The 22,755-nt window shown below is 38.2% G+C and overlaps 1 protein-coding gene across 8 annotated transcripts in view; it reads right to left on the bottom strand.

Moving 5' to 3' along the window:
- WDFY3 (WD repeat and FYVE domain containing 3) overlaps positions 1–22,755 on the bottom strand; it is a 263,913-nt gene that overhangs the window by 17,995 nt on the left and 223,163 nt on the right. For 7 of the 8 annotated variants that reach the window (XM_064584729.1, XM_064584731.1, XM_064584728.1 and 4 more), the window contains 12 exons: positions 20,500–20,648; positions 19,277–19,397; positions 18,655–18,740; positions 16,990–17,070; positions 13,861–13,915; positions 13,477–13,596; positions 11,997–12,114; positions 10,681–10,787; positions 8,964–9,117; positions 4,272–4,363; positions 3,834–4,046; positions 592–739 (listed from right to left, as the gene is read on the bottom strand). In XM_064584729.1, the coding sequence (XP_064440799.1) occupies positions 592–739; positions 3,834–4,046; positions 4,272–4,363; positions 8,964–9,117; positions 10,681–10,787; positions 11,997–12,114; positions 13,477–13,596; positions 13,861–13,915; positions 16,990–17,070; positions 18,655–18,740; positions 19,277–19,397; positions 20,500–20,648 (1,444 nt within the window). The remainder of the gene's footprint in view (positions 1–591; positions 740–3,833; positions 4,047–4,271; positions 4,364–8,963; positions 9,118–10,680; positions 10,788–11,996; positions 12,115–13,476; positions 13,597–13,860; positions 13,916–16,989; positions 17,071–18,654; positions 18,741–19,276; positions 19,398–20,499; positions 20,649–22,755) is intronic. The other variant, XM_064584732.1, reaches the window with a different exon arrangement.

Here is a 22,755-nt window from a genome sequence, read left to right on the forward strand (position 1 = left end):
TTTTTAGATTTAACAGTGGCAACTTTAAGCCTTTACAAAAACCTTTTTTCATTCTAAGAAAAATATCCACTTGAAAAAGTATTTTATTTATTTAATTTTTATTTATTTATTTGAGAGAGAGCAGACGCTTAATGGACTGAGCCACCCAGGAGCCCCCCAAAAAGTACTTTTAGAGAAGTCATAACCACATTAGATAAAAAACAGATACTTTCAGTTGGCTTATTAAAAATGCAGTCTTTTTAATGCTATTTCTAAATTGGCAGAACACATACAAATGAAGATTACAAAGGTTTTTCTACATATATAATATAATGTTGAGCTACAAGATTTGGTGTATTAGAGTTTTCGCTGTCTGAGCAGGAGGAGAAACCCGTTTGGTTCTTTTTGATGAAAAAATCCAACAGGCCAAAAAACCCCAAACCAAACCAAAACAAAAGGAAAAGGAGAAAATCTAACAGGTATTTGGTGATAGAAAGTATAGCACTTATTACAAAGGACACTAATTTTGAAAGGCACACGTTACTGCTAAACTAGGATTATTAACTACGCCCACAGCATCAGGAAGCACAGGTTGACTTCCTGTCACCTCACCTTTTACAGGTGTTAGAGAAGGCCTCAGGTTGTCCAGGTGATGGAAAAAGATCTTGTCACTTGTAGACCCCGGGGGGGCAGAGGCGCTCATACTGTCTCCATTCAGTCGGCTCCTCACTCGCTTTGGTGGATGAGGTTTCTTAAATAACTGGGATGAGAGAGGATGACACATTTTACAATGAAAGCTAACATTTATTGAGCCCTTTAAATGCCAGCTATTATGTTTTTATTTCACTTGCACTTCACAAGGACCACTAGGCACTCCCTTACCACGCCTTTCATTTGAGGAAAGAACCTTTAAGGAGGCTCAGAAGAAGGCTGGAGGTCTCCCATCTTGCAAGCAGGGATGGGACCATGATACTTTTTAAAAGCCTGGGTTACCACCATGCTCTATGCTACTCTGACTTCCTAACTTTTCAGGGGTAAATGAATCTACTCAAACTACAGTCGATCAACAATTATTTTCCAATGATTTTTAAAAAGTAACCAATTCTTTACAGCTAGATACCATTCTGTACCACTGAGGGCAGACTGACATTCTGAGTTATTCCTGGCTTCAACATGGCCTTTCAACATGACATCATTTTGGTGTCTTTTAGATGCTACTAATTTGTTCAAAGTATGAACACTGTTGCCTTCTTTTTACTTTGCAATGCTGTAAGGGGAAAAAAAGAAAATAGTCATGTAAGATGACTATTTTTTAAATACTGTAGATCTTCAAAATAGGCCTAGAGCCATTTCTGTTAGAAAACTGTTATCTGAGGAAGGTATCTGGAAAATCTTAGATAAAATGAGATTTAAAATGACTAGAAAATCTTCACACTTCGTGAATGTGACATTCTGGATTTTCAGAAGAAAAAATAGGAAAAAATGCTTTGTAAAGAGAAAGATATTTTAGGCATCCAAACATTTAAAAACCTTGTTCCTATCTTATCTACATATATCAGGGTTCTGTTATTTTCTCTAAATGACACAGACTCTGTAGCTGTATAAAAAGACTCCCCTACTTTAAAGCATGTTCATGAATGGACATTTGCTGAAGAGCTTTTTTTTTAATACAGATATCACATTAATAAGTTCTTTTTTTTTTTAAGATTTTATTTATTTATTTGACACTGAGAGAGAGCACAAGTAGGCAGAGTGGCAGGCAGCGGGAGAAGGAGCAGCAGACTCCCCCATTGAGCAGGGAGCCCCACATGGGGCTCGATCCCAGGACCCCGGGATCATGACCTGAGCAGACATTTAACTGACTGAGCTACCCAGGCGCCCCTGCTGAAGAACTTTTAAGAGGACCCAAGGATAGAGCACCTCACCAGGTCAGGGTATATAACAATGTATGGATATGCTGACTGTAAAACCTAGATTTTCTAGGATGACATACTTTGAAGGACTCTATCAGTCATTGGAATGTCTGAAGAATATTCAAACTTTAGTTCCCAGGCTGTCCACCTCTTAAACTCAAAAGGGACTGAAATTCCGTGACAGTACATGTGTCTTGATTTTTTCGTTCAGAATATTTCTCAGAGGGTATGAAACACAGTTCTTGCGCTTGTAACCCTCAGAGAAAAGGAAAGGTTTAACTACAATTCTTCAGCTGCGATTAGAGTTTATCAATAAGCATTTCACTTTAAAAGTAAACACAGTTCTGGGGCGCCTGGGTGGCTTAGTCAGGCGTCCAACTTGGTTTTTGGCTCAGGTCTTGGTCTCGGGGTTGTGGGATCGAGCCCTGCATTGGGCTGGGCGTGGAGCCTGCTTGGGGCTCTCTTTCTCCCTCTCCCTCTGCACCCCCCTCTCTAAAAGTAAACACAGTTACTCAGTTGGGGGATCAGACTACGCTGTGAGTGGTGCAGTTACGGGCTCTTCTGCTGTCTGTTGTATGAAGAAGTGCCATTGTTCTGACTGTTCCCAACCATCAATCCTGGAAACTTCCAAGCTGGTTAATGTACAAAAAGGGAGCCCAAGAGAGGTATCTGAGGCAGGTACAGAGAAGGATGTCTGGGCCAAAGTGCAGACCCGGGGCATTTGGGAAAGCTAGGTGGTTTGGATGGCCAGCAGAGTGTGCCTTTCCCACAGGGCTGGTTCCTCCTGGCGCATCACACCCTCCTGCCGTGCCCTGAGGACGGGGAGGAGAGACGGCATAAAGTCTCTTAACTGGGCTTCGCTCATCAGGAAGGTGAGAGATCTACAGCACTTGGGTGCTGAGTGGCTACACTCTTGGTTTTTCTGTTCAGGTTCCAGATGGTGGTTACAGCAGCTAGTGCAGGGCTGGTTCTAGGCATTCCCACGGCATGCGCTCTCCTACCAGAGCACTCATCACACCTGCATCACTGTCTAATCCAGATCACCACTATCTGTTCCCTCGACTACTATTAAGAGCTTCCGAGGTGGTATTCTGCTCCTAACTTGGTTCCCCTACAGTGTGTGCGTGTATGAGACTATGGACAGAATGATCTTTATTTTTCAGGTTTTATTTTCATTCCAGTTAGTTAATGCACATGGACAGAATGATCTTTAAAGTCTAAATAAGGGGGAGCCTCGGTGGCTCAGGTGGTTAAGTGTCTGCCTTTGGCTCAGGTCATGATCCCAGGGTCCTGGGATCAAACCCCACGTTAAGCTCCCTGCTCAGCGGGGATCCTGCTTCTCCCTCTGCCTCTCCCTGGCTTGTGCACTCACTCTCATTCTCTCTGTCAAATAAATAAATAAATAAAATCTTTAAAAAAAAGTCTAACTATGGGGCACCTGTCTGGCTCAGTTGGTATAGCACGCGACTCTTGATCTCGGGGTTCTAAGTTCAAGCCCCACGCTGGGTGTAGAGATTACTTAAAAATAAAATCATAATAAATAAACAAATAAGTAAAAAATAAAGTCTAAATACGACCATGCCATTTCCTTGCCCAAAGTCAGCACTGGCTTCCTACTGGCCTTGGGACGAAACCCCATCTCTGCGTGCTGTGGCCCCCGAGACCCCATCTTCTTCCCTGATTGCAGGTCTTATGCAGACATAGGAAAGCGCTCCCTGCACTCGTCTGTGAGGGGAAATTCTCTCTGAACAACATTTCTATTTACCTGGACTGCAAAAGGGAGGAGAAAGCAATAATCTTGGAACCTACTGAACCTATTGGGTGGCATGGCTCTTCAATAAAAACTTAACCTAAACTTATTATATGGTCATTCACCATCTATAGCAATATTAGAGCTTAAAAAAATGAAGCTGAGAGCATCAATGATAAGAATATCCATACCTGTTTAGGGATCTGACCAAAGTTATTAATGAACCCTATGGTGGCTGTCTCCTTTAGTGGGTCATTTATGTTGTAGATATCCACTTGACCCTCATAAAAAAGATGGTGGAAGACATTTACAGCTTCTACTGCAGCAGGGCCTTGCTGTTTATAGCCAAAGATTAAGTCAATCCACTCATGCAGATGGGCACTCACGTAATCACATTCCAAAGCCTGTAATTTCAAAACACACGTTCAGTCACAGGCTGACTTTTATTACTTGCTCAGAAAGCAAAAACAATTGGCCAGTGTTCACAGGGAACTAAAATAACTAAAAATCATAAGAACAATATCTGTAATTTGAACAAATGGGTGCTATCTTGCTCAAGGTCCTCTCTTTGTATTGTGGTCAACGACCCAATGAAATTCAAATTCAACTGCAAAGGGCGCTCCCATTACCTCACGGTGGACTCTGATGAATTCCCGTGGGTCCCCTTTTGCCCACGGTGGAAGGATAACATCTCCAAGCTTGGTGCCATTTTGTTTACAGCCTGTGCAATTAGATAAATTAAAAAGAAAATGAAAGATGGGATAAACAGTAACTTTACATTAAAATAACAGAGAAATAGTGGGTTATCAGAACTATGAAATTTTACTACCAGAAAGGACCCTCTGCGATCATCTACTCTGATATTTCCCTAAGTCTGCTCCTTAGAGAATTCCGTCAGAGAGATCATTAAGCATTAGCAAAACTGAGGGGCCCACCCTGTCAAATGACTTCAGAAAATGCTGAGTTATGCAAAGTTAAACATGTTTCTTCCTGCAAGACTCCTCGGAGGCACAGCCCTTCTCTAGGAGGGATATTAGACACAACATTCCTGAAATTTAACTGACCACAGGACTCCTTTTTAACAAAACATTTAGTGAGGCTACTGTTTTCAGTTTGGAAGAAAAGCTCAAATTCAATCCCCTTAGGACTGCGCATTTGGAAGACCATTAGCAATTTCTCTCAAATCTTCTTTTGTTTGGGCTTTTCTTGAATGCTCAGAGCTTGGTGAGTCATCAGCAGTGAACCAGTACTGAATTTTTTGTCTTAATGTTTTGACAAAATTTTGCCTCTCACATGGAGGAGGTTACTGAAGGAATACCTAACTTCTCAGTCACCGAGGAGTTTGAGTGTTCTCTTTGCTTAAGAGGAAATAAGAATACCAGTCTTCCAGAAACATTTGCAATACATGTGGCTTCTCCTATTTCTGATTCTTAAACTCTTGAGAGAGCTCTGTAGAACTGACATGTATTTTGCTGTAAGATTCTCATTAAAAAAATAAAATCTGAAATGTAACTTTTTGCTGTTAGTACATCATTTAACAGAAAAAAAAAACCATCTGGAAAAACTATGGGGCTTCCTGGCAGAAACGAAAAATGCATACCAAGTGATATTTATTCCATGGAAACTGTTAATTTAAGTCATAGCTAGATAATTTGAAAAATATTAAAGAAAGTGTTTGCTATAAAATCTAACCCCATAATAAAACATATTAAATGGGATTGGCATCTCAGGAAACAGGTCCTGTCTTTTCATTTTTTGGAAGTAAAGACCAAAAAGTTAACTTTAGCTTATAGTTTTCCTAGATACAAGTCAGATGATCAATGTAAAAAATGACTCTATGAATAGTAATGTTGACTCACTAGCTCAACAGCAGTTGGGTAGATAAACAGTTATATTAGACATTTTCAGAGAAGTACAATTGTTCAAATTCTAGAACACAAAGGCAGTTTCAAGTGAGGGCCAATAAAAATATTTCCCACAGAAACAATCTTGTTCTTGTCATTGTTATTTGATGGCTTACTGACAATGTGATATGAAGTGAGAAACACAAAAATCAGTTTATTGTTTAAAGGAACGTCTTGACTTGGTTGGAAAAATTACCATATGACTTAAGAAAAAATGAAACCATCAAGTTATTACACCCCTCCCCCTCATTATTCTCAGTCCACTCCCCTTGAAATACCACCCAAGTCCCCAGACTTAAAATATAATCTGCTTTTCAAAAAATATGCTTATCATCCCTAAAATTTATGCAATATAATTTTATTTCACCTGTACTATCTGCAATTTTAAAATTCAAAGGGAACATTCTGCAGTATACTCTTGGTCTGATTCTGGTACCCTGCAGCTCCCCTCCATGTAGATCTACATCCAAGGGTATAAAGATAAGACAACGTAACTCATCCAAGAGCCAGGGAAAAACCCAAGTGCTCTTTGTTTTACATCATTTAAAGAGAGTAAAGATAATAAACAGTGTTGTTGGGTTTTTCTTTTCTTTTTTTTGGTAATTGAAGTGAAACTTACCTAACACAAAATTAGCCATTTTAAAATGAACAATTCCAGTGGCATTTAGTACATTCACAATTTTGTGCGACCACCACCTCTATCTAGCCCTAAAACATTTTCATCACCCCACAGGGAAATCTTGTACCCGTTAAGCAGTGGCTCCCCATTCCTCCTGCCCCCCTGCCCCTGGGTAACCACCAATCTGTGTTCTGTGTCTATAGATTGACCTGTGCTGGATATTTCATATAATAGAATCATACATTATGCGATCTTTTGTGTCTGGCTTCTTTAACTTAGCATAATGTTTCAGAGGTTCATCCATGTTATAGCATGTATCAGTAATTCATACTTTTCCATGGCTGAATAACATTCCATTGTACGTACATTCCACAATTTGTTTATTCATTGATAGACATGTGGCCTGCTTCTACACTTGGCTACTGTGCATAATGCTGCTATGAACAGGTGTGGATATGTACTTTGCTTGAGTCCCTGTCTTCAGTTCTTTTGGACATAGACCTCAGGGTGGAACTGCTGGGTCATACGGTGATTCTATTTTTAACTTTTGAGACGCCAACAAGCTGTCTTCCACAGCCGCTGAGCCATGTTACATCCCCACTAGCAGTGCATGAAGCTTCTACTCTCACCACACCCTCATCAGCTCTTGCTCTTTTCTGTTGCTGTGGCTTTCTGTTTTGACCACAGCCATCCTAGTGGATGTGAAGTGGTACCTCATCGTGATTTTCACTGGCATTTCCCTAATGACTAATGATGTTGAGCATCTTTTCATGTGCTTACTGGTCATTTGTATAACTTCTTTGGAGAAATGTTTACTTGGGTCATTGGCCCATTTTTAAATTGGATTATCTTCTTGCTGTTGAGTTGTAAGAGTTCTTTATATTCTGGACACTAGACCCTTATGAGATACAGCACTTGCAAATATTTTCTCCCATTCTGTAGGTGTTCTTTTCACCTTCTTCATAATGCTCTTGGATACAGAAGTTTTACATTTTAATCAAGTCCAAGTCATCCTTTTTGTTGTTGATGCTTGTGCTGTTGATATCCTACCTAAGAATGCATGAGCAAATACAAGATCACGAAGATTTATGTTTTCTTCTAAGAGTTTTACAGCTTTAGCTTTTTTTTTTTTTATAGCTTTAGCTCTTATATGCAAATAATGCTTTTTAAAGTGTGTGATTTCATGGAAAGAAGATGATTTATTATGAAGATGAGCATGACAAAAATACATGACCCTTTCTTAATTTACTTTTTAAAACTAGATAATTTAGTTCGGTTTGTAAGTGGTTTGGACTAAAACATTTTTGCAACATGTATTAGTATAACTCCGTGTTTCTGAAAGATTGGGGCTATCTCTTTCTGTGCCTTTCTATTTTTCTCTTTGAAAGTGGCGTCCCCAGGGAACAGAGTAGCATTCTCCAAAAGTGAATTATAAGTGAACACAGTAAAACACCAATGTGCATCCATATTCAAATGCTGTGTAGGCATGTGCTGTTTTTCTCTGTTCACCATCTATTCTATTCCTTTAAGGAATCATCACCCCTACAACTCAAAGCCCCAGAACTTGGTGTTTTTAGTTGCTCAAAGGTGAGCTCCAGGCCCCATCACAGGTAATGAGACTCACTTACAGGTCTTTTGCTGGGGCTATTAAGAGAGTCTTTTATCTTTGCCATTAGACTTGGAGCTATAATTTCATGAGGTTAGAACTGCTTATGGACAATTAACAAAAATTATTTAAAACTATTTTTAAAAAGAAAAAACACTCAGATGTATCGGATATGAACATTTCCCTAAATTTTCTGTTAACAAAACTTTGAAATAGTAATGATTTAGATGTTGAACTCTTCAATACGAAGTATTTCATCCTTCATACTTCAATATGAAGTATGAAAAATGTATGAAAATAGGACAAAATTTGGCAGGAACATTCTCAAGTGGAAACAATGGAATTTTGGTATGTTTTAAAAGAAATACTCAGAAACCTAGATCAGCAAACTATGTTCCAAGAAACTGTAGCCAAAATCAAATCTATTTCCTGTAACTGCTGAATTATACAAAGAGAGCAGAGTACTGACGAAATTTCTCTCCTTTTTAGGACTATTGATTTGTTTCTGTTTTTCTAGATAATACTACCCTAACAGGATAAAGAAGAGGAATTAACTTAAAGTTATTCTAAAATTCTAATCTTAGAACACATTAGCATGCAACCTGAGAATGCCTCAGGCAATACATAAGATTAAAACAATACATGAGGGGCGCCTGGGTGGCTCAGATGGTTAAGCGTCTGCCTTCAGCTCAGGTAAGACATCTCCAGTTCCTCGGATTGGGCCCCACATCGGGCTCCCAGCTGGATGGGGAGTCTGCTTCTCCCTCTCTCTCTGTCTCTCTCTCTCTCTCAAGTGAATAAACAAATCTTCAAAAAAAAAACAACAACCCAATACATGAAAAATGTGGATATATCCTTTTTGGCTATTAATTTGAACTGTAATGATTTTTAAATACATTTTCACCTCCCCTTTGTTTTTATTGAAATCACAATATTCTGACCATCAGATGCAATCTGTGTCAATTTTAAAATTTTTCCAAGACTCCACATTTGAAACCGCTATTTTGGGCATAAATCTATTTTTCTTTTTATATTTACTCCCACATAGCCAATTATAGTAAATAACAGCTGCTCAAACCACAAGGAAGTCTTTCCTTGTCAGTGTGTCCTGCAGACAATATTCAGGAAAGTGACATTTCTATTGGTCCTTTCCAGGTTAATGTTCCTAAGACAGCGCCGCAGCTGTACGTACCTAGATCAAAGTTGTTGGAATTGAACAGGAATTCTGGTAAGTAAAAAAATTCGGGGATAAGTTCTTTTACATCTGCCATGTTGTGCTTTGATGCTGAATACCAGGCCTCACGCACACTGTGGAACATCCGGTCAGCCAGGTCGAAGTGGCCTCCCTGTGGGCAGAAGGAGAAGGCACCGCTCTGTTAGAGCGCCATCCCCACCTCACGGCTTCTGTCAAGCTCACGGGCTCGAAAATCCCAAATAAATACATTTGGTGACAATTCCATTTCCCACCATCCTACGTCAAACCCACAAAATTTTAAATAATCACAAAAAGAAAATTCTTTTGGGGGTATTTCTGACAAAGAGTGCTTAATGCATGTATTTCGTAATCAAAGTGAAATCCAAATACAAAGACTTTTAAAAGTCATTAAAAAATTAGTTTTTAGCGAGAGGGAAGAATATAAGGATATATAAATTCTCCCATAGTCTCATGATGCTCTCCTAAAACAAACAAACAAAAACCCAAGATTCTAATGTAGCCATCTACAGTTGGAAATATTCAAGTTATATATATGCTTGACTGATTTTATAAATTAACATGACATTCAAGTTCTCACACTGCTAAGAATTAGGTGAAAAACTAAGAAAGTGATCAAAAAGTTATAGATGTAACGAATTCAAATAGAAAAGGGATTTCTTACACAGCCTCATAGATATAACACACCTTCCTCAGTTGAACTCCCTATTGCTGTGTTTTCAGTGGACACAGTATACCTGTTTTTATACTGAAGCTCCCTGCACGAAAATGCCAAAGTCCATACAATGCCCCACTAAACCTGCCACAATCTGGCCCGTTCGTTACCTCTCTGATGTCATCCTCTGTGAAGTTCCCCTCCACTTACTCTGCTCCAGACACAGTGGCCTCGTTGCTCTTCCTAAAACATCTCAGGCACATGCCTGACTTGAGGCCCTCGCATGGACTGTTCCCTCTGCCTGGAACACACTTTCTCCAGATTATCTGCATGAGTAACTGCCTCACTTCCTTCAAGTCTTTGCTCACATGCCACCTTTTCAAGGAGATCTACTCTGACCACTCTGTGTAAAACTGCACTGCACCCTCCTCTACCTCCTACCTCTACTTCTGCACTTCCCAGCCTTTCCCTGATCTCTATTTTCTGATAGCATGTATTATATTCTAAAACACTTTAAGATGTATTATTTATTATTCTTGTCTGTTTCCCTCAACTAAAATATATAAGCGCTACAAAGCAGGACTTTTGTCTTTATTCATTGATATCTTCCACGTACTTAGAACAGTGCCTGGTACATAATAGGTATTCAGTAAATATTTGCTGAATAAATGAAAGAGAATGTGGAGAAAAGCAATTATAATGAAGAAGATAGCAAATGGGCTAGACTGTATCACTCTTTTAAAAATATTTGTTGCTAATTTAAACCAGTTAAGGCTGAATTCCATATAACTGGCTGGAAGGCACATGGTACTTGCTTCTTTGACTAAAGGACCCTGGCTCTTGTTTAGTATAAACAAATGCTAGTTTACTCATCAATTGTGATCCAGTGAAATTCCACTTGAATTATGTTTGACTATTTTTTGTGACTAAAACTTCCCAGGGCTTCTTGTAAGGCAAGATAACAACATTTTTTTTAAAAAAGCAACAATCTTAAATAGAAGGAAAGAATAAAATAGAAAAACACTAAATTTAGAGTTTTACCTGCAGCCTTAAGAATATCTGTGTGAAAGGCTCCATCCTTACTAGGTACGAAGCCACAATCATTGCAGATGAATAGTGGGTCCCATAATGGTAGGCTGGAGTTTCTCCTGTTCAAAAAAATTAAAGCATAATTGAAAACAAAAGAGTAAATGTGAAAAATAAAATCGGTATTCATAGGCTTGAAAACGCTGACACACGTGACAACTGTGACACTAAACACAACTGGTATTGGTGTTTGTAGCACGGGAACGTTACAGCACCACCACCCCTCGCTTACGTATCTGGCAGTAATCCACACTGAGTATAACTCCGTGCCTTTCCCCACCAACTTAGCACATCTAGCAATTCATGGTTTGAGGTTTACTGTAATAGATAAGCCTTAATAGCAAACCACCTTTCACTAAAGCAGGATATTGACTTACAGCTACTTTTTATGAGGTTCTGGCTTTGCAATGATCTATTTCTATAAAGTACTGTCTATGAATATTATAGAATAGTTATTACATACTCTCCTTGGCAGGAAAAAAAGGGTCCACACAGGGAATACTGTTAGGCTTAGGCTCAGTTTTTCTTTTTTTTCCCCTTTGTTTCACCCATTTGCGGGGGGGGGGGGGGAGGGACGACGGACACATATGATAAACATTAAACATAACAGGGGCGCCTAGGTGGTGAAGTTGGTTAAGCACCCGACTCTTGGTTTCGGCTCAGGTTGTGATCTCAGGGTTGGGAGATTGAGCCCTACATTGGGCTCTGTGCTCAGTGCAGAGTCTATCTAAGAATCTCTCCCCCTTCTCTGCCTCTCCCCAGCTTGCACACGCATGTGCATGCATGAACACATGTTCTCTCTTTCTTAAATAAGTCTTTTAAAACAAAACAAAACATTAAACATAATAAATAATAAGCGTAGAGTTTTAGGAGGTTATCTATTATTATTATACTATTATTATTTTTAAAGCAAAAGGATTCCAAAGCATGCCTCAATAAAATAGACAGTTTAATTAAGGAAACTGCAGGTCCTGGCTTAAATATGATTAGAGACAAAGGCAGGTTATCTAACGGGAAATTTCTGACCTACACAAAACAGACACTTAGTTTTCTGCCAGTACCTGATAAGCCATCTAAAACATGCCTTCTAAGCATGGCCATCAGTTGGCATGCAAAATCTGATAGCTGTATATATGTGTGAATATATAACTTACACAGATGTAATGATACATAAGCAATTTGGGAAAAGATACAGGGATGTCAGACCACTAAAATAATGACTTATGTTTGAAATTGAGGTACAAAGTCCAATGACAAGAAAAGTTACTTACCATTAGGATCTTCCCAGTCTTTATACCGCTTCTTATATTGAGCTAATCGTTCATCTGTCTGTGCTCCCATTGGCTTAGCCAGGTTTCTAAATGTCTTGGGATTAGTAAGATCTACCTCCTAAAATACAAAATGAAATCCAATTCCAAATTACTATACACCTTTCATTCTCGCCAACGTAGGTACAGTGGCTATAGCACATGATGATGATTTATAAATGTCTGTCACACTGGCAGAACAGGGCTCCACAACAATGCTATGTACCTACTGGTTATCCATATTTTACAGACAGGCACATGGCAGTTTGTTAACTGGTTCAGTTTGAAGACAACCAGTTTGGAAATTAAGTATTCACAGAAGACACTCAGGATCCAGGCTGGAGATGAGGAATAAGGGAAAACCCTTCCCTGTCTTGGCAAGGACACGGCAGGGGACTCGACACAAAGCCTGGAATTCATCTTTATCCTCCATCACCCACGTAACTGAAGCACCAAATCTCCTTTCTTTTCTCTTCCTCTCCTCCCCCATTTCACCCCAACTTCACTTCTGAGTATTCTCTTCTTAGAGGTGATCAGGAAGTGAAATGAACTAGAGCACCTGGTAACTCATTCACCTCTGAAAAACATCATACCAGACCATGTGACTTCTAAGTGAGATGGAATCTTTCAGTCTATCTACCACTGATTATTTTAAAAGTTCATTTCTAACTGACCTAATTCATATACTTAAAAGAGAACCAAATCTGCCACCTGGGGTTTTCAAAGTAAAAAATCTGAAATATGTACCAGGGGGTTATTTAATCTGTGTCCTTTTAAAGGGCATCCCGACCAACCAATTTTGCCAAACTTGTCCTTTAAATGAATCCACATCCATGAATATAAGGCAAGTTAGTACATTTGTCTGCTCAAAATCTATATGCAAAATCCCTCATTAATACCTTTTTGGTTAATTCAACAAAAATTAAATTGTATGCTAAGTACCAGGCACCATTCTAGTGGTTGGGAATTGAGAGATATGGGATTGTTTTTGTGCTCAAGGGATATACATGTAGGAGCTACTTTGTGAAGGGTACTGTGTTGAGGTTTCTAAATTCTCTCCAAATTGTGATGACCATTCACTGAGTAATTTTAAACAGTGATGACTCAATTATATTAGTGTTTCTGAAACTGGCTGCAGTGTAGAGGACAGAGGCGACACCCAGCAGGGGATACAAATTAACTAGCACTTAAGAAACCAAATAGATATTATGAATAAATATCTAAAGAACTGGTCAATGAGTTAAACTTCGTACAAGTCCAAGCTAAAACTCTTCTCATCTTCTTGTAATAAGTGCCGGTTGAGGACTTAAAATTATAAAAATTATAAATTACATTATCAACTAAATTATAAATTATAAAGCAAGTAAAACATTTGAGCAAATTAAGTACCTCTTAATTACTTTTGCAAATGTGTTCCACTTACACAAAATGATTTGAGATTTACCTCTGAGTCGTAATCTGCAAGGATCCAGGGGAAGACAGGATACTGCATGAGATCATTATACGATCTGCCAGCCAAAGTGTTCAAGTGCATCAAATACTGGAAGTTGCTGATTTCACCTCTCTTGGAAAAGATAGATAAAGATTCATTTCAGGATCATTATTTCTATTGTGTTCACTTTAAAAAACTTTTAAATGCAAAATGAGGTAAAAGTTTCTTTCTTGCAGACTTCATAACAATAAAACACTTGTTTTTCCCAAAAAGAACAAAAAACAAAGTTTTTTTTAATGTATGTATTTTATGGATCATTGGGAGTGCTTTTAACTGTCTGACTTACACCATCTAACTACAAATTATGAATGAAGCTTTTATGGTCATTAAGCCTACCTCCCATCTTTGAGTCACAGACTTCTCTCCAACCAAAGTGCTAAGCAACCCAGATCTAAAAACAAGAAATAATTAAATTATAGGTGATATAATTTTAAATCTGAGTAATAATCAAGTTGAAAATTTTAATCATCTGGTCCAGGAATTTTTCAAACTATGGAAGACCTATTACAAATGGGCCACAAAATCAGCTTAGTGTATTGTAATCAACACTTTGAAATATGAAATAATGTGGAACTAAACTGGAGAAAACAGAGAACACTGAAAGGCATCACGTACAGTAAGGGAAAGTATTCCGTCAATTCTGTGTTAGTATTTGTAACTCAGTTTGTGGGTCCTGGGATGCAATATAAAGTCTATTTTTTACTATGGGTTATAGCAAGAGTTTGAAAAACAATGATCCAGTCCAACTGTCTACCTTTTACAGTGACCTATACAGAAACAAACTCAAAGACATTAAATTGGAATAACGGAAATAGTATACATAGCACATTTCCTAAAAGAGATGTTGGAGAGTGAATGGTCATTTGAAATTACGGACTTTTTCAGATATCAGATGTTCCTGGAATGCTATCAAGCCCTTCTTAAGGTTTAACCGCTTTGTAATATCAGTAATTAATGATTTGAAGATTGTGACTTGGTCACTGAACCCATAGGAGCGCACCGAACTATGTATTTTACTGTCTCAAAGGAAATCAACAGATCTATAAACCTTAGTTCTTCAACATTTCTGGCTCAACAGTACAGATAACACTTGCCGTTTCTATAGGTAAGTTCTTCCCATCACGCAAACTGAATATACAGGAACTCTCCCGAAAAAAGAGCTATGTTGACTCCTCAACTTTATAAGAAAGGGAACAACCGAAGAGACTAGGTTGGAAATGAACTTCTGCTTCTCGCCTTCAAGCTTTTAACAGCTCTTTAAGTAAAGAATTGCCAACTCAGCACAGATAGTAGCAAGAACAATGAAATAACAAGTTGAAGATTATCTAAGCAGGTGAAAATACCGGCAACTTAATTACAAGTAGAAAAAAAGGCTCAATGTGCTGTAAGGGGACCTTTTATTTCCTGTTATTTATCTTAACAACACCACAAATGATTAGGAACAGAACAGGACCTGAAGTTAACAAAAGCACATATTTAGCATTTGTATTTGCTAAACCTCAGCTAAAAAAAAAAAACAGTTTAAAAGAGAAATACACACATTTAGTACAGTTAGATGCACAGACTAGGATCAAATTTCATTTACAAATTACGGAATCCCCAGTAAAGTCTTAAGTGACTTTCTTGCATGTTGCAATCATTTGTAGCCCAAAAGCATTGCTTCATTTCCAATTAATTATAAATGGCTACCAGTTCCAGAGTGACTATAAATGGATTCTTGAAATGGCTGTATCATCCAGAAGGACTTTCTAAGATTAAATGCAGGTGAAATGAGCATAAAGGAACCACTGATAGGTTTGAGCACATAAAAACAAAAGTTTAAATTTAAATGTTAAAAACAAAATTAAGGGGCCTCTGGTTGGCTCAGTCATTAAGCATCTGCCTTCAGTTCAGGTCATGATCTCAGGGTCCCGGGATCAAGCCCCGCATCCGACTCCCTGCTCTGCAGGAAGCCTGCTTCTCCCTTTCCCACTCCCCCTGCTTGTGTTCCCTCTCTCGCTGTGTCTCTGTCAAATAAATAAATAAAATCTTTAAAAAAAAATTAAAACTGGGCAATTTGCAATAAATATAACAAGGAGTAGTAATACATTATTATAAAAAACTCCCATACAAATTGATAGTAAGAACTCAGAGGAGATGTCAAGTAGACTTACTGTGGTGATCATTTCTCAGTTACACAAATATCATTATGTTGTATACCTGAAACTACTATAATTATATGTCAGTTATATCTCAATTAAAAAAGAAAGTCAAGGGCGCCTGGGTGGCTCAGTTGGTTCAGCGACTGCCTTCGGCTCAGGTCATGATCCTGGAGTCCCGGGATCGAGTCTCGCATCGGGCTCCCTGCTCAGCAAGGAGCCTGCTTCTCCCTCTGACCCTCCCCCCTCTCATGTACTCTCTCTCATACTCGCTCTCTCAAATAAATAAATAAATCTTTAAAAAAAAAAAAAAAAGAAAGTCAAACCACCGTCACCACCACCAACAGAAAAGAACTCAGGAAAAAAATAGGTGAAGTTATGGATAATTCACAAATGAGGATTTTAAATGGCCAACAAACATATACAGTGCTCAAGATTACTAAGAGAAATACACATTTAAAACTTGAGAAAGCATCTCATAAAATCAGTAAAAATGAAAAGATAAATATAAAAAGGGGACAAGCATCTACTGAGATAAGTAACTTATCCACTAGTGGTGGAATATAGATACGTATAATTTTTATGGAAATCAAGTTGGTTTTGTTTATCAAAAGCCTTAAAATTCATACCTTTTTTTTACTAAGGACATTTTACCCTAAAAAAATAATGAGCAATCACACTTGCACAATTAGAACAGGGAAACCTGACAAATGTGAAGTATCCAAAAATAAGAGAATGCTTTATACATACCATGAATAGGTAGTAAGTAAAAGTAGTATTTCTGAAGAATTTTATTTTTTTTGAAGATTTTATTTACTTATTTGACAGAGAGAGAGCAAGTGAGAACAGGAACACAAGCAGGGGGAGTGGGAGAGGGAGAAGCAGTCTTCCCGCTGAGCAGGGAGCCTGATGCGGGGCTCGATCCCAGGACCCTGGGATCATGACCTGAGCCAAAGGCTGACGCTTAACGACTGAGCCACCCAGGCGCCCATCTGAAGAATTTTTTAAATGCAGAGGGAAACAGTTACATACAACACTGCATAGAAGAAGCAGAATAAAAATCTGTGTTTAGAGTATGAACTCAATGATGCAAACAGGACCATATGCTGCTTAAAAAACTCCAGGAAATCCATCAAACCGTGAGTGCTGATCTGACAGGAGTGTCATGCATACCGTGTCTTTTTCCTTTTAAGTTTTCAGCATTTAAAACATTTTGTGCAACCACTAGGAGGGGAAAACACTCATTAAAAATATCAAATGATACTGTGCAGATGCAAACCATCCTAATTTCACTATTAAACTATGATGCATGAAGCAAACAACCTACCCTTGCTCCACACTTGTGTTCGGTCGTTGCCCAGACACTGACTCTGAACTGTCAGTAAGAGATGGCACGACAGCCAAAAACCTGCAAAATTTTAAAATGGCATAAAATTGGAAATGAAGTCAAAGTCAGGACCTAATGGGAGCCTCAGAAAGGATGATTCATGCAGACCTCGACTATTGCATTAACCCCTCCACTACCCCATAAACAGCAAGCTAAGGGAATACACAATAATTGGAATACTCTGTTATAAAAAAGTGTCAGATGATGGCTTCCAAAGCCAAGTATGGCCACAGCAAAATCTATCATTCTGGATTTTAAATATGCTGTCATATTACTGGAAGAAAAAGCCCTGCAACACTGATGCACAGAAATTGAGTCAACTTAATGAAGTCCTGAAGAGTGATTAACGGCCAAATATTCACATGACAGCAAGTAACAATGATAGCTAAACAGTGACGGAACAGGGACAACACTAAACTAATGAAGATACATCCAAGGTAACTTTATGTGACACTTCTACATCTTTTTCAGAGTTGCTCACAATGTCAACATAAATATCTTAAAGGTAGAAGAGAGTTATGGGAAAATTCTTAGAATAGACGTGGACCCCGAACTGGGCACATACACAGACATTTCTCAGAGAAAGACAAACTCCTCTCCTTGTAACAGCTGCTAATTATGAAGAGCAAATAGTTTCCTAGTGTTGAAAACAACATCGCCTTTAGAAGTGAATAAGATAGATAACTAAAATTTCAGTCACTTTATTAGCTGTTCCCACATGCGAAAGGAGTTTTGGATTACCGATCATCATCCACAGGCACTTGGTCTGAAGAACCCCCCTCATCCCCTTGTGCTCACAGGTACTATTACTGTACCGCAATGATAAGCAACGTTGCTTGGCATCAGACATTCCTCACAGAAGTAATGTGAGATATAAAACTTCCCTTAGTAGAGGGCTTGCAAGGATCTATACCACCCTTCAAAGAATAAGAGAAGGTCTCTCATATCTGTGATCCGTTCATAAAAGTCTCATTATTCATACATCCAACAGAAGTATTTTTGAGCACCATGTATACATACTGCTTTTTCTTTTACAAGGCAAATTTTAAATATAGCTTACCAAAAGTACAATATGATTAGGTTAGATTAACTGCTTTATTTGACTATGCTACTTTTTTGAGGATGAAGATATCAACCTCTCTTCCAAGGCCAGAGAAGGTCTCATGTAATTTCTAAGAGTGATTAACAGCTAAATATTCATCTGCATTCAATGCAATGTATGCGATGCAAGGAATGGCACTGTCTTCTTTTTTGGTAAATAGGAAAGAAGCCTATTTTGAACCTGAAGTATTATTTTTTTAAGTTACAGTTCCCTCATTCTTTTACATTTAAAGACACAGGACTCAAAGGTAAAAGCAGCTTTTGATGACATCTACTACAGTCACCAGAAAGATAAATGGTATTTCACAACAGAATAGCATCACTTTAAAAGCTAATTAGAAGAATCATGTTTCAAGAGGTTGGCAAAAATGAAACCAACATTTTCTTCAAAGACATTAATTCACTGATCTCAAGATCCTAGACTTTAAAAAACTAGTTTATCTGGTACTAGTTTCACTTCCATCCCCTCCCCTGATAGCATTATCAAGTACTAATAAACAATACCTTTGATAGACTTTATTTCTAATTCCTTTCTGAAAAGCAAGGAGGTAATTCCGTCCATCTCCAGAGAAAACCTCCACAGCAATAGGCTAAAAATGATCAAAGAGAAAAACAAGAAAAACACAAACAAGGTTATATATTAGCTTTTCCACTTTGAGCATCTACAATGTTGAAGAAGTTAACTTTTAAAGAACATTTTTAGAGTCATGAATTCCCAGCAGATTAAATTACAAAATAAACAGAGCCAATGTGCTCTTAAGTTTTGTTTCTAAAATCTTTAACAGAATAATGGCAAGATAATTATAAAACGATAATTGGAAAATTATAGTGAAGATGCAATTTTTATATAAAAGACAATTATGTTGATCTGGATGCTATAGGGGAAGATGGACAATAAAGATATTACCCAAGTTTTAGGCTGTGCTTAAAAAAAAGAGAGAAGTATTATACAGAGCTGTGCACCCATGTGACATGAGTTTGCCTATCATAAAATCATCTAAGGAAATACTGTAAGGGACAGTGTGGATCCTATAAAGGGTTGTCATGGCAAGTATGAGTTTTAAAATAATATATCCTCTGAAAATAGGACGATGACAAAGTGTTTAGTACTACTAAATCAACTCACCTGCAGGAGATACCTCCTTTTATGTACTTCCTTGATATCTTCATACGCAAAAATGCTGCATGTTCTCTTGAGTTGACTGGGGCCTTGCCTGGCTCCTCTAGGGATAATTGGCTCATGCATACTATAGGCAGCCAAGAGAAAAAAAAGATAAACAAAAAAACAGCAAGAGGTAAATTCATTGTTCAACAAAGGGTGTTATTTTCAACATATGAATAGGAGCAGGGAACAATATAACAAAATACTGAGTTCTAAAAAAAAAAAAAATGTGTTTAATAGAAAAATGTATCCGCTACTTAGTAAACAAAGAACGCTGTTTGATGAATATAATTTAAAATATCCCACTATCAGGGCCAACTTATCTACCAGGCACAGCAGGTACAGTGCTTTTAGGGGCCCGAGAAAATGTTTTAATTTTTTTTTAAATCAGAAGAAAAAAATTGAACTTTTTGGTAGAAGAAAATGGTTTAATGTATAATATGAATATATTCATCTTTAAAGCAACACAGTCACAAAATATAGTTTTTAATATTTTTATACGGAGCAAGGGGCCCATGGACGTCATAATGTGGCCCCGACTGTTGCTGACAGGAAGTATTTGAAACCTGTCCTAGGAATGGACCGCAGAGACCGTGTCTACATCCGACAGTGTTAGGTGTTCAAAATGTTAAAGAGAGAAGAGCATGTGGACTTTCTAAGCCTCAAGCTTTCTGTCTTCCTTCTGGCTTTGTCAGTGTTCTGGGTTTCTGTTCCCCACTATCATCCCATCACAGGACTGGCAGAGGAAAAGGAAGATAAAACTCAGTTCCTGTCTGTGCTTCAGTCACGCTGTTTGGAGGGCACTCAGAGGACATGGACACTCTCCCATTCGTTAGAGGACTGTGTCGTTACCTGCATTTTCTCTACAACTGCGTCTGTGCTAAAATTTAAAAACAACAACTTGCAAATTCTGAGTAAGTTTATAAATACACAGATTATAATATAAGGAACTTGGTGTCTGATGCTACTAATGCATAACAATAAATTTTACTTAATTTTCATTTTGATAAATAAGGCAAATGTTTTCTTACCTTGAAGTAACATATTACCCTTGTGAATATTTAATGACACACACACGGAAAGATAACATTACTTCAAACACGATTTTTGGATTAAAACAGAACTATGTACATAGACTGCTGTTCTCAAGATAGCTGTACTTTGCGTCTCTTCATTCATTTACTTACTTTGGAGGTAAGGTTTCAATATCTCTTATTTCCCTGGTGGCTGTCATTGTAAATCCATCAATCACATAAAAATGCTCTTTACCAAAAAGAAGCAGCCCCTCACTGGTATCCAGGCCCTGGACTCGAGCACAGCGGTACATGTGCTGAATCTATAAAGAAAACCATACACGTTCATTAATAAAGTTAACCAAAAAAAATCCCTGATAATTTTTTTGAGATAACTGAAACAAAATGTTTTTAAATATGGATTTAATGGGCAAACAGTGTTTTACCAAGGTATAGACTGTTATGGCATCCCCTGAGCTAAGTATATGAAACCGGAGTTTAAGCATGTTAAAAAAGAATCAGCTAAAACTGCCGTCTGATTTGTGGTTGAGTTCAGTAAAAGGAGACAACCATTTTACTCACATCCATACACCTACCCATCCAACCCACTTCTCCCACTATTCAGGTTACTCGCTGTGTGCCAGGGACATGTGTACTAGGTTCTAGAAGTGATGAACACATTAGATAAGGAAGGAGACAAACACAATAAACTTGGCAGGAAAAAAAAAAAGAATTGAAGAGTATACGTGAGGAGCTTAGGACTGTGCCCTTTGTGAGACAAGAGTGAAAACAGGTCTGTTGAGTCTAACAAAACTGAGTGAATCCCCAATCCTGGCACTTAGTTGTAGATTTAGCCAAGTTTCTTGACTTTTCTGGGCCTCCGTGTCTTCGTTTGTGATTTTCAGATATACACTGGCTTGCTGTGAGAGTTACTGAGATATTGTACGTAAGCGTGTAAGAAACTGTTGGTTGTCGTCCCTTCCACACTGCTCAATTTCGTCTTTTCCCACAACAGCTCCTGGATGGGGACTGCGGCATTTGTCCCTCTTTGCTCCCCACCTGGGGTCCTGCTTGCCTGGCAGACTGCTGTGCCTTTGTAAAAAGCCAAATCTGGCAGAAGTTGTATTTTCCTCATAGGAAGAAAGAGTTGCTAAATCTTTCAATGTAAGTATTGTTTTCTTTCCCAAAGGCAGGATTCAGTTCTTTCTTCCTTAAAAACTATTTCTTGCTAAAAATTATTTCTTGCTTGCTCAGTTCAACATGAGTCAAGGAAAAAATATCAGCAACTAAACTAGAGCCAAACAAATGTCAAATAAATGTCAGTCTGAATACACTTCCTGCACTATTCAAATTTAAAGCAATTAGAGCAAAATCTGTACTCATGAGATTAAAAGTTTAAAAAAATGACAGCATTAGAAAATAGCAAAATACACAATTGTAGTCAATTTTCATCACATCTGAACTACTGGAATAATAAAAATGCAGAATGTTATAGGAAAAACACGGATATTTTAAGAAATCATCCCACTGTAGTGTAATATACAAACACAGAAATGTTTTTTTTAAGTGTATAGCTTGAGGAATTTTCAAATGCTAAAAATATGATGCAGCCAGCATTCAGAACATTCCCAAGACTCCAGAAGCCTCTCTTGTGCTTCCTTCAGGCCTAATGTACTTCTATAATTATATGATTTTTAATTAATTAATTAATTTATTTATTTAATTTGACAGAGAGAGACACAGCGAGAGAGGGAACACAAGCAGGGTCAGAGGGAGAAGCAGGCTTCCCGCCAAGCAGGGAGCCCGATGTGGGGCTTGATCCCAGGACCTGGGACCATGACCTGAGCCGAAGGCAGCTGCGTCACAACTGAGCCACTCAGGTGCTCCATAATTATATGATTTTTTAAAATATTTTCATTCAAGATTAATTAAGCTGTATATTCAAACAGAACTTTTGAAATTAACTCCTAATTTCTGACTGTATCTTAGTGGGTAAGATTTCAAGGGTTACATCAAGACGCAATATGAGGGGCAAAAAGAACATCCTTTTAAAAAGGTGATACAATGCATTAATTCATTCCTTCATTTATTTATCTTTTGTTTACTCAAGAGAGCTCGAGAAATGAGACTGTATCCAGTGGGAGTTCCTAGGATGGAGATTATGCGAGTGACGGAGAGAAGTGCATTTTGGCAGAAAATACAGTGAGCAAAGCAAAGAAAGAGCGTTACGGATGTAGTGAACTGCGGGGCACACAGCGCTGCAGGGGCCTCGGCTTCTAAGGCGGAGCCAGTGCAGTGAGCCTGAGCAGGCTGGCAGGGTGTAGGAGGTCCACAGGGAAACAGAAAGGTAGGGTAGTCTTCTGTGAGTGAAGGAGAACAGGGCTTAAATACAAGCCTGAGGATGACAGTACTGACGGGCTGAAACTGCTC

The sequence above is a fragment of the Mirounga angustirostris genome, unplaced genomic scaffold (genome assembly GCF_029215605.1).
Source record: "Mirounga angustirostris isolate CCGP_5_RB_7025 unplaced genomic scaffold, mMirAng1.0.hap1 SCAF_2, whole genome shotgun sequence".
Lineage (NCBI taxonomy): Eukaryota > Metazoa > Chordata > Mammalia > Carnivora > Phocidae > Mirounga > Mirounga angustirostris.